The sequence below is a fragment of the Nelusetta ayraudi genome, unplaced genomic scaffold (assembly GCF_046127955.1).
Source record: "Nelusetta ayraudi isolate G7.1 ecotype Tasmania unplaced genomic scaffold, CSIRO-AGI_Nayr_v1 ptg000094l, whole genome shotgun sequence".
Classification (NCBI taxonomy): Eukaryota; Metazoa; Chordata; class Actinopteri; order Tetraodontiformes; family Monacanthidae; genus Nelusetta; species Nelusetta ayraudi.
The window spans coordinates 562,623-581,973 of NW_027466144.1; the positions used below are offsets into that span (position 1 = coordinate 562,623).

The 19,351-nt window shown below is 51.5% G+C and overlaps 1 protein-coding gene across 11 annotated transcripts in view; it reads left to right on the forward strand.

The window, feature by feature from the left end:
- LOC142902474 (uncharacterized) overlaps positions 1–19,351 on the forward strand; it is a 34,582-nt gene that overhangs the window by 14,625 nt on the left and 606 nt on the right. For 3 of the 11 annotated variants that reach the window (XM_076047572.1, XM_076047571.1, XM_076047577.1), the window contains 10 exons: positions 11,366–12,444; positions 12,743–12,997; positions 13,780–13,969; positions 14,078–14,140; positions 15,049–15,365; positions 15,937–15,996; positions 16,814–16,906; positions 17,474–17,555; positions 17,685–17,797; positions 19,048–19,219. In XM_076047572.1, coding sequence (XP_075903687.1) covers positions 11,366–12,444; positions 12,743–12,997; positions 13,780–13,969; positions 14,078–14,140; positions 15,049–15,365; positions 15,937–15,996; positions 16,814–16,906; positions 17,474–17,555; positions 17,685–17,797; positions 19,048–19,219 — 2,424 coding nt within the window. Of the gene's footprint in view, positions 1–5,694; positions 7,446–11,365; positions 12,445–12,742; positions 12,998–13,779; positions 13,970–14,077; positions 14,141–15,048; positions 15,366–15,936; positions 15,997–16,111; positions 16,306–16,813; positions 16,907–17,473; positions 17,556–17,684; positions 17,798–19,047; positions 19,220–19,351 lie in introns of those variants that run through there. The other 8 variants (XM_076047573.1, XM_076047574.1, XM_076047581.1 and 5 more) reach the window with 8 other exon arrangements.

Consider the following 19,351-nt stretch of genomic DNA (forward strand, 5'->3'; position numbering starts at 1 on the left):
GCGCTTGTATAGTTGCACAATTTGGGCACCACCACTGTCCTCCTTTCAGAGCAGCTCGGAGGCCCTGAAACGTTGACGATTTATGTTGACGAGTTCCAGAGGATTCATTTCCCTGTCCTTCCTCTCAACACTTCCTCCCTCTGCCTGCCGCAGCAGGCTGTAATGAGGACCGGGCCCCGCCCTCAGCCCCCCCGCTGGGACAGAGGAGTGTTGAAAGCGGCTATTAAGCAGCTTTGATCAATGCCTGTACCTCCGCTGCAGGGAAAGACGCGCAGCCGCTGCGAAAGCCTCGCAGGATGTGACTGTATTTTGCATTTTGAACATACAGCACATACACAAACCTGTAAAGACTCAATTTGCTCGCACATATACGACTCCTCGTCTCTTTCATGTGTTCCTGGACACATGTTTGCAGGCTTGGATGCAGCTCCGCACGCACAGAAGAGAAGCAACAGGACGGAGCGCTAATAGCAGCTGCCTCTGCCGTCCCCACTGTGTAATGAGACGGCTTTGTCTGCGTCTTGGAGGGTGGATCTCTGTCAGCCGGAGTGCTAGTTAAGCCCTGCACAGATAACGAGGAGGCATGTGGAGTCAAAACAAGGGGGCAGCGAGCGAGATTTTTTGGATGGTTACAGATTTGGGTGAGGAGCAAAGACATGCAAGTAGAAAATAATACGGAAATTTATTTTCTATTCTTGAAACGGTGTACTGTTTCCAAAACTTTTTAGTAGCTGGTACAAACTTTTTGAGTCCTGTACTGACTCAGGCTGTGAAGAACTCAGCCACCTGGCTTATTCAGGGCAAACTGTAAATCCTTTAAAAAAAAATAAAATAAAATAAAAAAAGGTGGGGGCTGGGGGGGGCAGACAGGCTTGAATGTACCATATCAGCGTTCTATTTTTACCACACAGTGTTTTTCATTGTCTCTGGGGCTCCTCTGGGCTCGGCGCAAGCAGTGAGACGGGAACCCAGGAGGGATCTTTGTACAGTATGGTTCCATCCATGGGCTGCGTTGAGCTGAGTCCTTGTGACAGCTCAAGCGGGGAAGGAGAGAGTTGTATTTTTTTTTTTTTCGTGTCCTCATTGCCACCACTGGCAAACACACACCAGTGAGCTGAAAGCTCAAGTGTAGAACATGAGCGTGAGTCACTTTTCTTTCCTAGAAGGTGCAGTTCACCTCCACCGCAGACACTAGTCTCCTTAAATATTAAGGAATATTCGTAACATTTAGTCTATTCAATGCATGTTAGTGTGGCTCTTGGTTAAACTCCTTTATTTTAAATGCACTATATTTTACCCATTTAACCTTAATATGAAAAAAAATCCAGAAAATAACGGGTCCGCTATTTACGACATCATACACTTACTGATTTGACACACTTGAAAAGTGAATTAAGCCAAAATAATCATTTTTCCTTCTTTGTGTAGTTCAGTGACATAAATAATTATTAGAAAACAGAAATTAAAGTAGATTTTGCCGAGTGCCCCTCTGTGGCAGGGGAGGCGTTCTCTGTCCATGGTGCTGAAACTGGAAGCATCGTGCATCACCCAAGTCTTTAGTTAATGACTCCGCTGTAACCGGACTTTTCTCTAGTTTGACCCAGTCTGCAGCAGGTCTGCCTTTGACTGTGTCTCGCTGATGTCGAGCTTCCCTGGGTGGATTAATGGAGGCTTCAAATGCCTTCAGCAAGGGAAACGGCGACCAGAGATTAGCAGTGGGGTTGCCATAGAGACTAAGGATCGGCCGGCGTTGCCGTAGGAACAGATGCTCGAGTCGACAACATATTCGGTGACAACGTACTTGTTTTTTATGGCTCGCATCTCTTTTTGGCACAGATCTCATTATTATACAGAGAGAAGCTGCTGGATCGGTTAATGGTTGCAAGGTGAACTCCTCAAAAACAATTGATTGCTTACCGTTATACTGTTGTATACCGGTTTCTAGAGTTTGATTTTCATCCGAGACTCCAATGGAGCAACTTCTGCTGTGAATAATCATCCCACAATTTCTCTAGATATCCATTAAAACAGAGTATTTAGCCCTCTGTTTACAGCCCCCTGCAGTAATGTTGGCTTTTTCTCAGTGGGCAGAGCCAACACCTGGCTGGGAGTGTTGCCGCTGACCTGAGAGGGAAATCGCTGCCCTTTGTGACATCATTTGTTATTGGACCTGAAGCTTAAATTAGAATTACACATGTGTCTCAGTAGGTTTCCTTGACAATGAGCTTCAGTAGTTTCAGTTCCAAGCTCAGAGATCCGCTGTGCTGCCCATTACGGCCGAGGGAACTGTATCCCCTCTGTGATAATGAGGGTGATGGTGGGAGGAGACGAAAAGTGCACGGAGGAGGATGTTTGCATCCAGTGTTTGTGGTTCCGCCAACTTTTTTCTCTCACGGAGTGCCAGAGTCATGCATCGATAGGAGTTTGATGTCTTAATTAGCCCAGAGCGCCGTCCTCATCCATTATGACTGATGAAATCAAATTAGGCAGATGCAGCTGCTTCAGTGGGAAAATTGGAGATGATGGTTATTACATCTTGCATTAATAAACCCCTTTTTTTTTTATAAATTATGTAACACTTGGTCCTGTCTGCCCTCCATATTATATCTGTATTTAATGTTTAGCCAGATATGACTTAAACATTCTGAAATCGACTTCAGGCGTCATGAAAAAAGTTTGCTTCAACTCTGCTGAAGTCTCCCAGAGTCGACCTCGTCTTCTCCCATCAGCCCTGAACTTCAGGCACACCGTCCCAAACGACCCAAACAACCTGGCTACCCCCCACCCCCTCGACCACTCCACCACCCCCAGGGGGCAGGATGCTGGTATGCTGATGAGGAATCCAGTTGCCATAGCAACAGGAGGCCGTTGCTTTGGCACGAAAGGGAGGCAACAATTGATGCTTAGTGAGGACTGGGGGTGTTGTGACGGCCTGCCATTGGGCTAAAAATAAACCTTCTCCCTCACTCCAACATCCGCTTCCTCAACACCCCCTGCTGGGTTCATCTTTTTATTTTGCATTCCACACCACTGATCCTCACGAGTCACGACTTTGCTTCAGTCGTCTTTCAGGGGTGAAAAATCACCCAGACAAACCGCCTACTTGTGGCCACAGTGCGGCCTCCTGCCAGGTGTTGGCTCTGCCCACTGACTCCTTCCACTTGTTTTTGTCTCCTTCCAAACATGGGGAAGGTCCATAAAAACATCAGTTTTAGCAGAGGGCTGTAAACACAGGGCTAAATATCTTTTCTAAAGATTTTAAAAAGCTGCTGCTCCACTGGAGTCGAGGTTTCTTTCACCCTGAGACAACAAGAGCTCCGCCGCACCGTAACCAGCTCGGTTGTTTGCCGCAGCCTTTGTCACCACTGACGGGTCTGCAAGATGCGTCATTAGGCACAGCGCCTCCTTCAGTCACCCAATGCAATTACATTAAAGGTTTTTTAGCTTTTGTGCTTGTGTGCGAGCCAGCCATTCAGACAGGGTGAGGTCATCTGTTTGGTGAGCTGTGTGTGTGTGTGTGTGTGTGTGTGTGTGTGTGTGTGTGTGTGTGTGTGTGTGTGTGTGTGTGTGTGTGTGTGTGTGTGTGTGTGTGTGTGTGTGTGTGTGTGTCTCCCCCACAGGTCTCTGGTGTCAGCTCTGGACAGCATGGAGCAAATAGGAAGTGGGGGAAATATCGGACAGAGACAGACAGAGGCACTCTAGTCTGGCTGGCCGGCAGTTTGCTCACACCTCCCCGTCGGTCTGAGCAGGTGTGACGCCTGATAGCGACTCGGCGGCGGTGTGTTGATTGGTTGAGTGGCAGAGTGTCAGAGTTTATTGATGGAGTCTGGCACACAGTCTCTTCCCGGGTCGTTTGAAAGGAGATTCTGTCCCTCGGGATGATGCCAATATGTTTGGACATCATTAATCGGCCTTTTAACGTTGTCCAAATATTTAGGGGTCACCCGTCGCTGTTTGCTCCGATTGACTGGCGGGGCTTAGAGGGGAAGGAAAGGGGGGGCAGGTTGCTTCTATGGCAACGGCACCGAGATTGAACTCTTGGAAAAAGACACGGAACGTCCTGCTTCAGGCCAAGTTCTGAGACAATTACGCAGTGGAGCACATTCAGAGCAATAACCGAGTCTGTCTGCCTGTTATGTCGTCCAATAGGGAGTCGAACTTGTAAAGTTGTTCTCCCAAATAGAGGAGAGTGCGCATGTTCCGACGGATGCAGTTGCTGTTTTGCACTGAGCAGCTATTTCACTATCTGGCACTTCTTTAATTCTCTGAGTCAGCGTATTAGCAGGATGACCTGGTTAAACAGGCGTCACCCAGAGGAAAGGGCACCAGGAAACAGCGCCGCATACCAGTGTGACGCTTCAACCTGGATTGCAAGCCACACACACACACACACACACCCCTCCGCGTGGCCTTCAAGCCAGGCTCATGGTGGGTTCCCAAAATACCAAACCTGCATGCGCCGAGGTGAAAATAGCGCCGCCCTGCAGGCAAGTTCAACCGCTCCTGGTGCGCTGCCAGACCAATAACAGCATCTGAGTCACTGTGCATGTAGACACACATGCAATCAGTTCTAAAATGTTCCAAACTGCACCACAGTCCACCAGGCAGGCAGGCAGGCAGGCTGAGGGAGGGAGGGAGGTAGGGAGGGCGTTACGCAACCAGCGGCACAAATGTTTCAATAACATTTTTGAAAATGCGGCTCCGTCACGTCCACTCAGAGTTATTGGGAGAGACAGCGACCTCTTTCGAATTTGTCAGCGTTTCAGAATTGGTTTTGAAGAGGCAAAGGTCAGGGTGGCGCTAGAGGCTGCGGTTCGGGTGGGGTTTAAACTCACAGTCAATGCACCACGACACAAGTGAACCATAAAGCGTCTGATCTCTTTGTCCTTTCATCATCTCAATCCTTCACATCTTTTCTACGCATCCTTGTCCCTGCCTCCGTTTCCACCTGGATGCTCTGACTTTTCCCCTCCCTGTCAGAGTGCCTTTCCTGCCGGTTGTCTCACTCTTTTTATTTACTTCGTGTGTCTAAAGCTGCGGCTTTGGACACGGCAAACTCATTTTTCTTTCTCTTCCCTGCATTTGATTTCAAACCCCTGCCTTGACGGCACGGCGGCTAACCGCCAATCTTTATTCTGTTGTTTGCGCAGCGCCGACCGTGTTTTGACAGAATCTAACGGCTGCAAATCTTTTACATATCATTCAACGAGTGTTTCTTTTTTTCCCCCCCTGCATCGCCATCAAGTAGACACTAGGTGGGTGTATGAGCATTTGTGTTGTGACATTTTAATTAGCCAAACCCGTCATCGTCGTAGCGCATTTTGCAGCCGTACTCAAAAGGTTGACAGTGAACACAGCAATACACCAGAGTCACACCGTAGTTCTTTCTTTGTTTGTTTTTCTAGATGAGCCGCTAGAATCTAGAGGCAGTGCGTGAGGTGCAAATGTGCAGCTAAACGGAGAAATTCAGCAAATTGCTCAACAGGGCTGAAGCCGTGCGTGAAGAGATGAGATGTGCAGAATGTGTCTGGTTTGGAAAAGGTCTTGGGTACAAATCCTGTCTAGCCCGGAGCGCTTGATTTAGTCATCGCACAGCCCTCACGGGTGCGCGTGTGCGCGCAGAGTTGAGAGGAGAAAAATGTGTACTGAAAGAGAAAGCTGAAGGGGAGGAGGCTTACTCACTCCACCGCGGTGGGTGGGATTTGGGCAAGGCTGAGGCCAATTGGCAGCCACAACTGGGTCACATGATGGGGGAGAAAAAAATCAGTGTGAGAACCAGAGAGAGAGAGGGAGGGAGAGCGTAAGAGGGAGGGGGCTGAGTACCAGTGTGTATTTGAGTCGGGAGCGGAGAGGCGGCGCACGCACGAGGCTCCTCACACACACACCTGAGGGACCGAAGAGTGAAGCGACAAAGGAAGGAGGGCGAGGACGGACGGAGAGCCGGGTGGAGACAAAAGTGGTGAAGAATCACCTTCAGGCAACTCCAGGGTGGAGACAGATTTAGTCTGAGGCGAAGCGAGAGGAGGACGGAGACGGCATGTCTTCTTTCTCTAACCAGCCCAGCAGCTCGCCTTTCTCCGACTACACGGAGCTGTGCACGTCGGCCGCCGTGCCGCCTCAGACCTGGGACTGGCAGCGCCCCCCCGCCGTGGACGTGGGCGCCCCCAGGGCCCTGATGGTGGGCGGTCGGGCCGGGCTGACGGATGAAGACAAGCTCTGCTTCTTCGAGCAGCCCGGACGGGGTGGCATGGACATGGATCTGAAGGTCCCGGGGAAGGCGGCGGGAATCTCCGGAAGCGTGTCCCTGGGGAGCGGCTCGCTGGGGAGCGCCGGGGACAGTCCTGACAGCCCGCTGTCCTCCTCGCCCTCGCCGTCCCCGGCCTCCCCGGGCAGGATGCCCTCTGCGCTGGCGTGTGGAGCCACCGCCAGGGTCCCTCTGCCGCCTGTTCCTGGATCCCCGGCGAGGCAGCTGGAAGCCCCGGCTGCTCCTGCTCCTGCTCCTGCTCCTGCTCCTGCTCCTGCTCCCGCTCGTGGCTCTGACGCTCCTCTATCACCGTGGAGCAGCTCCAGTCTGGGCGAGTCCAGCCCGAAGGTGGCCATGCCACAGGTGGCTCCCAACTACTGCGTCATCGGGGCCCTGGAAGAGGGCAACAAGTTTGGGACGGGAGCTGTGAAGGAGCTCCTGGGGGTTCCGGAATATTCCCAGGGTTCCTCGAGGGACGACAGCGAGGAGGAAGAGGAAGAGGAGGAGGAGGAGGAGGAGGAGATGGAAGAGGGGCTGGAGCCCTGCTTCATGGGCCGGGCTGAGCAGCAGAGGAAGGCCATGCGGCGCGCCATGTCCGAGTGCTCCCACCTGTCGGTGCCCACCAGCCTGGAGCTGCCTGACACCTACCCAGGCGGGACCCCGGCAGGGGCCGACCCCGGCGTGTCGCCCGCAGGTGGCCCTCGCCGCTCACCCAACTCCATGAAGCGCTCGCTAACGGTCTCGGAGGACCAGCCCCCGACCCCTCCCCCGACGCTCTCGGCGGCGGGCGCCACGCAGACAGACCTGCGGCGGACCCCGCCCGAGCCCCGCCTCTGCCTCCCGCCGTTCCCGCCCCTGAGGGACGGTCCCTCCCCCTCTCCCGGCTCGCCGCTGGACTCTCCGCCGCTGGGCTTCACCGTGGAGAAGGAGCTGGGGGGCATCGTGCTGCCGGTGCCCACCAGCCCCAAGGCCTTCACTCCGTCCAGGGGGTCGGACGACGAGGACGACGAATCGGACGAGGACGACGAGTCGGACGAGGACTCCAGAGTGGACGTGCACGCTGGACTGGACTTTGCGGCCAGCAGCAGGCCAACAGTCGCAGGGGCCGGTGGCGGCGGCGGCTATGACGGCGACCTTGCCACCGGTGGCTACGCCAGCCTGGGCTTGAACCCCACCTCTAACCCCTTCATCACGCTGGACGGTAGGTGGCGGCCCTGCGGGGATCCGTGCCGTGAGCGGTCGTAGCTGGATGCAGCCAAAGGTTAATTTTTGGAGAAATTTAGTCAGTTTTAAAGTTCAGGTAACTGAGTGTAAAATCAGGAACTTTATTCATCAATGGAGCCGTGCAGGCTGAACACAATGGGACTGTCTGCTGGTGCTCATGGTGTGTTTTCTTATTAGATTACTGAATGACTGCAGTCTTGCCTTAAAACACCGTGTGCGTGTGTGTGTGTGTGTGCGCGTGGACGGGGGTCTTGGGTTTAAAAAATAGCTGCAAAGGCAGACTGAGGGTGGGGGCGGGGTGGTGTCTGACTGTAAGGCAGTGAAAAAAGCAACAACGGCAGCAACAAAAGAAAAGGAAAGGCGTGAGTGGCCAGTAGCAGCCCCTCCACCCCCTCCCCACCCTTTTCTCCACACTGCTTGCTACTTGGCATTCCGTGGAGGTACCGTCTGACTGCCTGTCTGACTGCCTGTCTGACTGCCTGTCTGTCTGGCATTGACGGTGCAAGAGCCGATCTGGCAACAGGTACACAGTCGTGGTCATGCAACCCCGCCCCCTTGGTTTCCAGCCCACCTCCCCGTCCGTCTCCCCCTCTCCTGCTCCTGCTGCTGCTGCTCCAGCGAGACGCTGCTGCCTGGAGACAAGACAGAGCCAAGATGGCTGGATGTGGGTCGTGGTCGGGGTCACTGACTGGGAGCTGCAGCCCAGTGCGGTGCTGCTCTCTCTGATGAACCGTCCATTTTATTCCGCCTGTCCGTCTCTGACTCGTCCTCCAAACCTGCACACGGCGAGTGTCTTTTCTTCACGTTGCCACAGTGTCACAGTGAGCGGCTGCCAGCCTGGCCACTGGAGTATCACCAGCTTCTGTGATGCACTCTGCCCCCTAGTGGCTGGGCAGGAGAGGGGTGGAGTCGGTGAGCCTCAGGCTCTGCGCTTATATTTTTGGACCAAGGTCACGAGAAGATGCTGCGTAAACACCCCTCGTTGTGTGTGTGTGTGTGTGTGTGTGTGTGTGTGTGTGTGTGTGTGTGTGTGTGTGTGTGTGTGTGTGTGTGTGTGTGTGTGTGTGTGTGTGTGAATGAATTTGTTGGCGCCCTATTTAAAATGCGAAACAGGAAATTCACAATATTGTTTGAGCTGCACATGTGCATTGGACTGCGCCGTGGTTTTAAATCCGTCTCTCTGGAGAGGTTGTGGAAATAATGACAAGCAGACTGGAGAAGGAGAAGAAATAGGATTGGGTGGGGTGGAGAGGAAGAAAAAAACAACAGGATATTCAGAATCATCTTTTGAGCGTGGCAAACAGGAAGCACGCGATGTGGTTGCTTGAATTTTTGGGGATTGCAAAAAACATAAATATATATATATAATACATTTATATATGTACATATGCAGAGACAATGAAAACAAAACAAGCACGAGTTGTGACAAGCGACAACAGTGACTGATTCAGTTCAGAAAGATGCATTGAAAAGCAGGCGGTCAGCACTCTGTCCATCTGCCTGCGTCTGAGCGAACAGACAGAGGACAGCAAATCCCTTGGCCGTGCAAACGCCCGGGGTCGGCACACACGCGTCTTCCGTTCCACCTTGTGCTGCCTGTTCCAGTCCACATTCTATTTTCCCCATTTTCAGGGTTGCTGTCTTGTTTTTAAATCAGTGTTTTTTTAACAATCTCAGAATGGCAGTGTTCTTGCCACTGAAAGAATGCAACATCACTGCGATTTTATTTTATTTTATTTATTTATTTATTTTTTTGTCGGCAAAGCTCCATTGTATCTTCCTCACACTTAAGCACACTTAAGACCCCCTCAAAGTCCAACGCAGCGCCACTTCACAGCTGCTCTGATAGCTGTGCCGTCGGGCATGAAAAGAGAGCGGTGATAAGCTCTGCCTGCTCTCAGCCTGGCCCTGTCTTAACCTTCCACTTGATTCCATGAAAAAATGAGCAGATAAAACTGCTCACCAGGAGAGAAGAGTGAAAAACGCATCAGGCCTGGTGTATACCGAGCTCCTTTTTAAACCTTTGGCACAAAGCAACTCGAACAGCTTTTTGAATCAGCGAGCAGAGTTGGCATACTGGAGCATAATAAGATTTTTTTTTTGAGGCGCTGCTCTCCAGGAGAGTCTTGGCTCAGCGGCCCTAAATGAGCGCTAAGTGATGCTATTTTGCTAATGAAAGCCTCTAATGAATTGCAGCCAGATGCTCTCTGCTGTCTGGAGCCATCTATTATTCAGGGTTCCGTCCTTCTGCTGCCTCTTTATCTGACCTCAACGACCTCAACCGTCGATGACCTCAACATCTAAACGCTCATAACCTCCGATCTGCTGCAGTCACAGTGTCTCCTGCCGTCTGCATGTTGGGTGAAGACGTTTCCTCCTGGTCTGTCGCAGCTGCGTCGCAGATCCGATTTCCGTCCCAATTAAAGGATCGAGTTGATCTCCTGAGCCCGAGTCATCTCGCCACCAATCCATTATTTCTCTCTGTTATTGCTCCTTTGTCCCCGCTGGCTGTGGGCTGTTGCTCTATTTGGGTCACTGTTTTCTACTCACCTATTTATTAATGTTCACTGGGTTTGGTTTGCTGTGTTTTCAGACTCCGCTCCATGTCTGGAGTCACTGTATGTTACATAAGCGAGCAGTGCCATTTCATTAGTGTCATGCTTTACACCCCAATTCCCACATCATGCAGCCGCTTTCCTTCTGCTCTTTCCTCCTCCCTCCACTTGCCCACGTTTTTTTTAGCCTAAAGTGCTAGCATGTGTTTTTTAAAGGGGGTGAGTTTGCAACTTGTTGTGTGAGAGGAACCCAGGTGAGTGAGTTTGAAAACGTGTCCAGCACAACGGTAGTAAAATTAAATATATATATATGTATATATATATTTAAAAAAAAAAAAAAGCTTGTTTACATCAGAGTATCCAGCTCCACTGAACTGGGACACTAGACACCCCGGTGTTAGGTCATCATCACCTGAGGTCGGATGATGCTCATGTTTCATTCAGTGAGTCACCACATGAGACGTATCTTCTCCTGACTTCTTCCCGTCAGGGAATAATTTAACAGGACACGACGTAGGTTTTCTTTCTATCTTTGTTTTTTGTTTTTTTTAATCCATTTTACAAACTTCACATCTGTTTTTGTTTTTTGTTTCTGGCTTTTCGATCGTGTTAATGGTTTTAAACTCGCTGCGGCCGTTCAACGAGCTGGAAAAAAAACATTGATTAGATTCATAGTGCAATACAGTACAACCTTGTTGAACTGAACAGAGCTCCCACCTCTGGAAAACCCTCTGCTGCAGACATCAGCAGCTGCATCTGTATCGACGCTGGTATTGATCCAAAACACCCCGCTGCCAGTGTAATGAGCTGAAGGCTGCACAGCGTGTCACGGTCGAGGCGCGCTTTCATGCTGAGAGGCATATCAGGAAAAAAGTTGATCCTGAATTTCTTCGTTTTGCCTGTCAGTTTTCATTCAAAGCCGCTATTCCTCGAATATCAGATCAGTCTCTGCATCACCTGGATGCAGCGGCTGGTCCGAACAGACGGGGAGGGGCGGGAGATCTGAGCCCCCGCAGCCTCTCATTTTTTTAATATATGGTTCCTGACGTTAAATAAATGTAAAAACATGAAATAGTAGAATGGAATGTGGGATAATCCTGTTGTAGCTGGGAACTCTCCTGGGGTTCTTACCAGTGGCTCAGAGGAAGAGTGGACACAGATTTAGGACAGTTTAGCTTTTGCATGATTTGATCCTCGGGAAGCCTGAGTCATGATGTTTTTATGCCTGTTCAGTTGCAACAAGCACTGATACCTCCTGCTACCAGTAAGCATGTTGCTGATGTTGTTCCCTCTTTCACCCATTCTGTATGTTGTCTCACACAATCACGACCTGTCCCTCCAGTGAAACCAGACGCGATGGAGAAGAAAGAAGAGAAGCCGGACAAGTTTGAACCTCTGGAGAAAGCTGATGAGAGGGGCGTCAGGGTAGAATTCACCCTCCCCGAAGCTCCGGCCAAGGTGGAGAAAGAGAAGGAGAGAGCTGCTGAGGCGCAGAAGGGGAACGATAAGGAGGAAGAAAAGGTCAAGGAGAAGGAGGCCGACAAGGTCAAAGTGGACATGGTGGAGAAGGTGACGGTGAAAGAGGCTGAGCACGTCAAAGAGAAAGAGCCTGAGAAAATGAAAGAGAAAGAGGCTGAAAAAGTCATCGTAACGGAGCCCCAAAAACCCAGAGAGAAGGACCCTGAAAAGGTCGTCGTGACGGAGGCTGAAAAATTGACGGAAAAGAAAGAGGCAGACACAGTCAAGATGCCTGAGAAACAGGCAGAGAAAGTGGAAGAAAAAAGTGAGACGTGGCAGAAAGAGTTGGAGCCAGTGCTGCAGAAAACAGAGGAGAAGATGGTCAAGGTAGAGGAGCCAGCTGACAATCTTGCCAAGGTGGAGAAGGTGGAGAAGGTTGAGAAGGTGGAGGAGGTTGAGAAGGTGGAGGAGGTTGAGAAGGTGGAGAAGGTGGAGGAGGTGGAGGAGGTGGAGAAGGTGGTGGTGACGGAAAAAGTGGAGAATGTGGAAAAAATGGACAAAGGTGAGAAGGTCAAAGTTAAAGAAGAGGCTGAGATGCTGGAGAAGAAGACCGAGGTGAAGGATGTCAAGGAGCAGCAGGTGGACCAGGTGGTGAAGACCCCAGAGAGTCAGCCCAAGACCGAAGACCAGCTGGAGATCAAGGTCGCAAAGCCTGCAGAAGTCGCTGAAACCCAGAATGCAGAGGCTGCCGTGGAAAAGGCCATGACGGAGACAAAGGACGAGGAGGCCAAACCCTCCCAGGAGCCGGCAGAGAAGAAGGCGACGAAAAACGAGAAGGTAGACGACAAGAAGGTGACAGAGAAGAAGGTGGACAAGAAAGTGGAAGCAGGAGACAAGGCCAAAAAAGCCAAAGCTGCCGTCAACGGGAGCAGAGAGCTGGGAGGTGTGGACAAGAAGAGCAAGGTGGGTTTTCACTTCAAGCAGTCATCACCACGACAAGCAAGAAAAAATATGCTTCGCTGAGAGACATCCATTAGCATTGCTGCTAAAGCTGCTGCTTCTTTTCACATTGTTGCATCCCAGCTGTTGTTCTTTTTCCTGGTTTGGTTTTTACAATTACATTGCTGCTTGTTGCTGCGTAACCTGCCCTATTCTCATATCATTTCCTTATTATTATTTCATTTTTTTTCTTTCATTTTGCTTTCCCTCCTCATTTTGCCCTCCATCTGCTCCTGTGCACCTTGGCGCTCCCGTGTGGCAGCCTGCCACCAGTGCAGCCAAAGCCACCACGGCGGTAGCTACCAAAACGCGGCCAAGTGCCGCCGCTGCCCCCGCTCGCCGCCCCGCCCCCTCCGCCATCTCCGCCGCCGCCTCCTTGGACAAAAAGCCCAGCGCTGCCGCCGCAGCCAGGGCACCACCGGCAGCAGGGGGCGCCAAGCGCCCCGCGCCCGCTGCATCCGCCAGCCGCCTCACGTCCTTGGCCACCACCGCTGCTACGCGTGATGTCAAACCCAAGGTGAGTTTTTAGGGCGGAGTCACCATCGTCTGGGTCCCCCAGCGACTTCAAGTGCTGCCCCCACCTGGGCATGTGAGGGAAAGCAGCTGTCGTGAGTGGCGGCCGATTAAGTTCCGCAGTTGTTGTATCTTGGGCGCGAACCACAAGCAAAGAAAGGCACAACTTTATCAGAAATTACTTTTAAAAAAATTCAATTGACAGGAAGTGAAAGTGTTTGGTTTTGCAGCTACGGGCTCAGTATTTGCACATTTACAGTTTATGCTCAAAATTTTCACATCATTAATCGGCTTTTGGCCCCAAACTCCCTGAAGGTCCGCACTTCTAAAACTAAAACTGCACATTCTCTTTCTGATTAGCTCCCTCTGGTGTCATTAAGGTCATACTATGCTGCCCCCAGTGGTGGCCTCCTTAACTGCATCGTAGTGGCGCCACAACAGATAAATTAACAGCCTTTATTTAGCCCTCCCTGGCACCTGGGGGCAGTGACGCGCGGTGACTCAGTGCAGCTCGTAGCACGACATGCTCGGCTGTATGTGGAGCGTGGCTTCATCCGAGGGGGTCACGTGGGGGGAAATGTGCCGCGGAATGAAGTGTGCCTTCGCATTCACTGGGGCGAAATGTTTGACCTGATTTATATTCTCTTTTTTTTCCTGCCAAGTCACAGAACATTTGCGCAATGTGTTGACAGCCGCCAGATGCACACACACTGTTTCGTAAGCCGGTTTTGTAACGTTCAAAACAAAACAAAACCGCAGCTGACTTCCTCACCTCCCTCCCTTTAGACAACCACCGAGAAGCGCCCCCTTGTGCCAAAGGCCAGCGCTACCACCTCAAATCAAACGGCGTCCGGTGGCGCTGCCACCAAAAACGGAACTGCCGCCGCCAGTAGAACCACCACGTCAGCACGCACAACAACAACAACAACAGCGTCCACTCGCACAACCGCCACCGCCGCAGCCAAAAAGCCTCTGGGTACGAGCACGGCGAGACACAACACACACGCACAGCTTTGCAGGTTGATTGTTGTTTATTCATTGTTTCCTTTTGTGCCCCACCTCGTACCAACCACCTGCGTCTCAGCCTCCAAGATGAACAGCAAACCAGGAGAGGAGAAGAAGCCTGGTGCTGTGAAGACCTCTGCAGGTACGACGGACCCTCTCACGTCATCTGATCAACTCTTCCCTAGTGCAGAGGACACAAAAATATTCCAAAATACTTACATACTTTAGATATAACAAACTACCACGTACTCCCAGAATGCAAACTGGTGTCATTAACTCTCAGTAGATATTTCACTCCCCGACACACACACACACACACACACACACACACACACACACACACACACACACACACACACCGCCGCTGCTCACAGATTAGCTGCCTGACATTGTGGCAACAAGCTGAGCTGTCAGCAGGCTGGCGGCGGCCTCACAGACGCTGTCCAGGCGTGACAATGCAGGGCAGGCTGCCTCTCAGGAGGCTCTGCTGCTGAAAGGCCTCCGAGAGTTAAGAACTTTCCCCCCGCAGCAGCAGCACGTGGATTACTGTCGACACTCCTCCCGTCCCCCTGCTGTCAACAGCTCCCACCGCTGCTGCTGCTGCTGCTGCTGCTGATGCAGCCTCCAGCCTCCTAATCTGCCACCGCGGGTTCAAACCGCACGCTGCTCTTATAGAGACACGGAGCCGAGTGCGAGGATTTTCCTCAATGAAACACGTCTCAGCGACACAAAGGAAGCCGCTCGACTCTCGACTCTCGGCTCTCAGCTCTCAGCTCTCAGCGTGCCTCAGCGCTTTGCAGAGGCAGAAGCCGACGTGCGGCTGATGCCAGCGGGGTGCGAGCGGTCGCCGGAGCTTCGGCTCAGAGTGCTTACGGAGAATGATGAGGCTCAAATGTGTTCAGTCAGAGCAGCGTGGCTGGGGGGAAGTGAGGGAGGGGGGGAGGATTTGGAAAAGCAACATTAAGTTGCAGATTTCTGTGATTGTTGTTTTGCAGCAGGTGACATAAAACAACATTAAGTGACGCTCTCGACTCCTCCCTCTCCTCTCAGCCGACTCTGCCAAGCCCAGGACCAGCAGCTCCTCCACAACTGCTGCCAGGTCCTCCGTCTCCACCCCCACTGCTTCTCGCACCCGAACCGCCGCCGCCGCCAAACCGGCCACGCCCTCCTCCTCCTCCACCGCCGCCAAACCGGCCACGCCCTCCTCCTCCTCCACCGCCGCCACCGCAGAGAAGAAGACGACCACCTCCCGCATCGGCGCCGCCGCCAAGACCAGCAGCCGGCCCGGGACGGCGCCCGACATCCGGAACGCCCGCTCAAAGATCGGCTCCACCGACAACATCAAGCACCAGCCGGGCGGAGGGAAGGTACGGACACTAACCTCTCTGCTAGCGGCCAATGAAAACAGGCCACACACTAACCGGCATCTATCGGCTGCTGTTGCCCCAGTTCACCCAGTACACTCACCACACTGACCACAGCCTGAAAACCAGTCCAGCCTCCTCTTCTTCGCTCCTCTTGGCTTTGCTCTGCATTGTTTCATTTTCTCCATCACTCCTCCTTTCTTCATTCTTTTCATCAGTTCCTGCTGTCTGACCTCCTCTCAGGGCCCACAACTCTGTGATAAGAATAGCGCCGGGCTATTTTAAGAACGTCTGGCTTCTTTTTTAGCAGCATGCAAACCAAAGTACATTACTCACAAGATAGTTAGTTAGTGCACAATATGGGTTTTCACTCATATTTAACCAGATGTGGTGACTTTTAGTCTTTCCTGGGTCATCAAGCTGGTACGAGGGTCAGGCCCCTCCCCTTCCTCTTCATTCCCTTCTGTTTTTCTCAGTCATCATTTCTTTCCACATCCTGTTGTGTTCTCAGTTGTTTTTTTTTGTGTGTTTTGCATTTATCCCATTTGTGTTTGGGTGGGGCTTTTCTCCCCAGGTGTCATCTGCATCTCACAGCAGCAGGCTCCTAGCATCCAAAGACAGCAGCCAGGGCAAAGTGAGTCCCCCCCCCCCCCCCCCGCCCGCCCTCCCTGCTCTGGTTTGACCATGGCTCTCTTTCAGTTCCACTTTCATTGTTCTCTTTCTGTTTTAAACTATTTCTGGTAAAAAAGAGTCCTCAGGTAAGCAAACAATGACCACATCGCACCACCTCACTGGCCACCAAGGACTGGGAGCTGGTGAGGGACACTAGCACCCTCTGCTGGTTGGAAATCCATCTCCCCGTTACGTTGTGTATTTATGCCATGAACTGTGATTCAAAAAGACAAACTTTTGCAAATCAAAATAATAAGAAATTCAACAATCAGTGGGTCGTACACTAAGCAACGTGTTTCTCTATGTATTACATGAAAATATTGCTATTCATTAAAAAAAATAACGGAGGGATCTCTGCTGACTCCCTCTTCTATGAGCAACTACAGTGTAACTGTTGTTTGTGTCACTGGTCAGGTGTGGTGTGTATTAACAGCATGTTGTGTGTCTATTGTGTGCCTTCTAAAGTAGCAGCAGCTTTTTCCCCCCTTGGAAACAAATCTGTCAACACAAATTCAAACATAAGAGTTGACAGACGACCTAGAACGTGTGTGTTTTTTTGTTTTTGCTTTGCTTTTTTTAGCAGGTTTATTTTTATTTATTTTTTGCTCGGGTGAGCTTGGCTCCGCCCCGCCCCCCGCCTGTCCTCACCCTCCTTCCTAACCTGTGTTGGTGATTTCTTCTCCTCTACTCCTGTCTCCTCCTCCTCCTCCTCCTCCTCCGCGTCCTCCTCCTCCTGGTGTCCTCCACCCCTCCCGCCGCTCTGCCGTGTGTCCACGTAGGTTGAGATAGTCTCCAAAAAGGTGGACTTCAGCCACGTGGGCTCCCGCCTGGGCTCCAAGGACAATATGAAGCACGTTCCTGGCGGAGGGAATGTAAGTACTGCCTGGACGAGCCGGGCCGTGCGGACGCTTCCCACTGAGAGAACGTCTCTGTGATAAAAGCCTAAAAAAAACAACAACGATACTTTGAGCTCCTTGTAGATTCTGGCTGGACAGCACGCTGGCAAGCTTCCCCTTCCTGTCCCCCCCCCAAAACCTTCTTCACCACCTTCTCCCTTTGCTTCTGTTCTGTGTCGTCCTGCCCTCGTCACTAACTCACTGAAACCGGTAATTTATGGGAAAATCGATGCTGCTAGCTTTTTTGGGGGGAGGGGAGGGGTCTATCCTCCTCCTCTGTGGGGTTTCTGGTAGTTTGACACCACAGGATGAAGAGGAGCGCGTCCTATAAACCTGCCTGAGTGCTGAAAGGTCACCAATCTGTGGTTGGTTTTTAATAATTATCATCATTTTTCTTTTGAAATGATAAATCTTTGGTCCCAGCACTTCTGCAGCACTCTGCCTGCCCTCCAGCACCTACGTTGAGGTGTAAAGGAATCCTTGCTTCTGTGTCTTTTGCGTGATTTCAAACGTCTGCTGCTGCTGCCGTTGCTGTCCAAACAGGTGCAGATACTCAACAAGAAGGTGGATTTGAGCAAAGTGACGTCGAAATGCGGCTCCAAGGCCAACATCAAGCACAAGCCGGGTGAGCACTTGAACCGTGGGCCGTCTCGGCTCAAACTCCACCGGTGCTTTTTCATTTCGTATCGGCAGTAGCAGTTTGGACTGTAGGTCCGCTCGTTTTCACACCGCCTTCCGCGTGTTGCTGCCGCAGGTGGCGGCGACGTGAAGATTGAATCCCACAAGGTCAACTTCAAGGAGAAGGCCCAGTCCAAAGTGGGCTCCCTGGACAACTTGAGCCACTGCCCTGGCGGAGGAAGTGTGATGGTGAGCTCAGCGCACAAACACACAAAAAAACTAAAAGGTTGATTGATTATAAACGCCTTTGAATCTTCTCTCTGCCTCTTTGGGAATAAAATCCATCTCAGTCCACAGTTGGGTTGTTGTTGTTGTTGTTGTTGTTGTTGTTGTTGTCGTTGTCGTCGTGGTGGTGGTGCAGGAAGGTGTTTTGGAATTGGGATCAGGGATGATGTCACCTGACCCCTCAGCCTACAGCCGGCCTCTCATCCATCTGCATGATCCCATCACACCGACATTCTCATCGTGCTGCACCGTTTTTGCTCAACTCCTGCGTGCACCCTCCTCAGATGTGTGGAGATGCACAGTCAGCAGTCAAGCGGTGGCGCTAAAAATACCCTTGGGTCTAATAATAACCCGTCTGGGAGTGTTTTTGCGCTAGACGAGTGTCAAACGCTCTAATTTTAGATCATTTTTGATGCTTTTCAAGGCCAAACGACAAAAAGATGATAATTCCAACTGAGCAAAAAAGACAGAATTAAAAGATTCTGCACACTTTTGGTCATCGTGCGCCTGTGTCCTCGGTGCTGCTTTGTGTTGAAGAGTCAGTTCACCCAAAATTTGACCCATTTGCACTGCCCACAGAGGCTCTGCTGATGTTTTTGGAGTTTCACAGGGGGTAAAAAGTTCCATCGTACACCACTACAGTGGAGGCCGCTGGTGTCCTGCACTCAGACCTTAAATAAATCAACTGTTGGTCTCCAAACAGCCTCATTAGCACTGTGTTTTCAGCCACCATAGTCAATCTTGTTTGCTCTCAAGCAAAAAAAAACAATCACTATTTCTGCACTTTCTTCTTTTATTTGATATGATTGACATTTTTAATGTGTTTTGCTTTCACGGTGCATGTTCCGCTGTTGATTTGATGCGTTATTCTTTGTTATTGTTCTTCTTCTTATGAGTTTCTTTTATGTTGCAAATTCCATCCCATCCTTCCACCGTGATCTGGCTCCAAGTCCTTCAACCAGATTTGTCGCACCAGTGAATTGGCATCAACTCCATTTAAAACATTTTATAAGTGTGTGTTATCGGTCTTCTCAATGACTGATAATGGCTCATGCGTACTTGATCATAACTCACGAGCCGTATGAGGCAAACAACAACAAAGCCGTCCTCCTCCTCTCAGTCATTAAGTCTTCAGATATTTGCCGCGGCGCGGATTTGGAGCCAGATTGTTCCATCCCCCACCGATTGACACGCCCCCTGCTGTGTGTTTCTAGGCTGAGGGGGCCCAGGAGACAGCGGAGGGGAATGGGACCCCCCCGAGCGACAGCGTGGCCCCGGCCTCGGGCCCCGAGCCCGGCCAGGCCAATGGCCTGAAAGACGGGGCTCCCTGTGATGGCGACGGCCTCAGGGAGCCCCAGGCCCTGGACTCTCTTATCCCCGAGACAAGTAAGTGTGTGTTGCGTGCTGCCGCGCCAGCGCCACCTGCTGTCTGTCCGGGGGTTTTGCCTCGCGTCGACGGAGGAGGAGGAGACGGAGGAGACGGAGGGGAACGAAAAACACTGTGACGCTCCAGTGGGA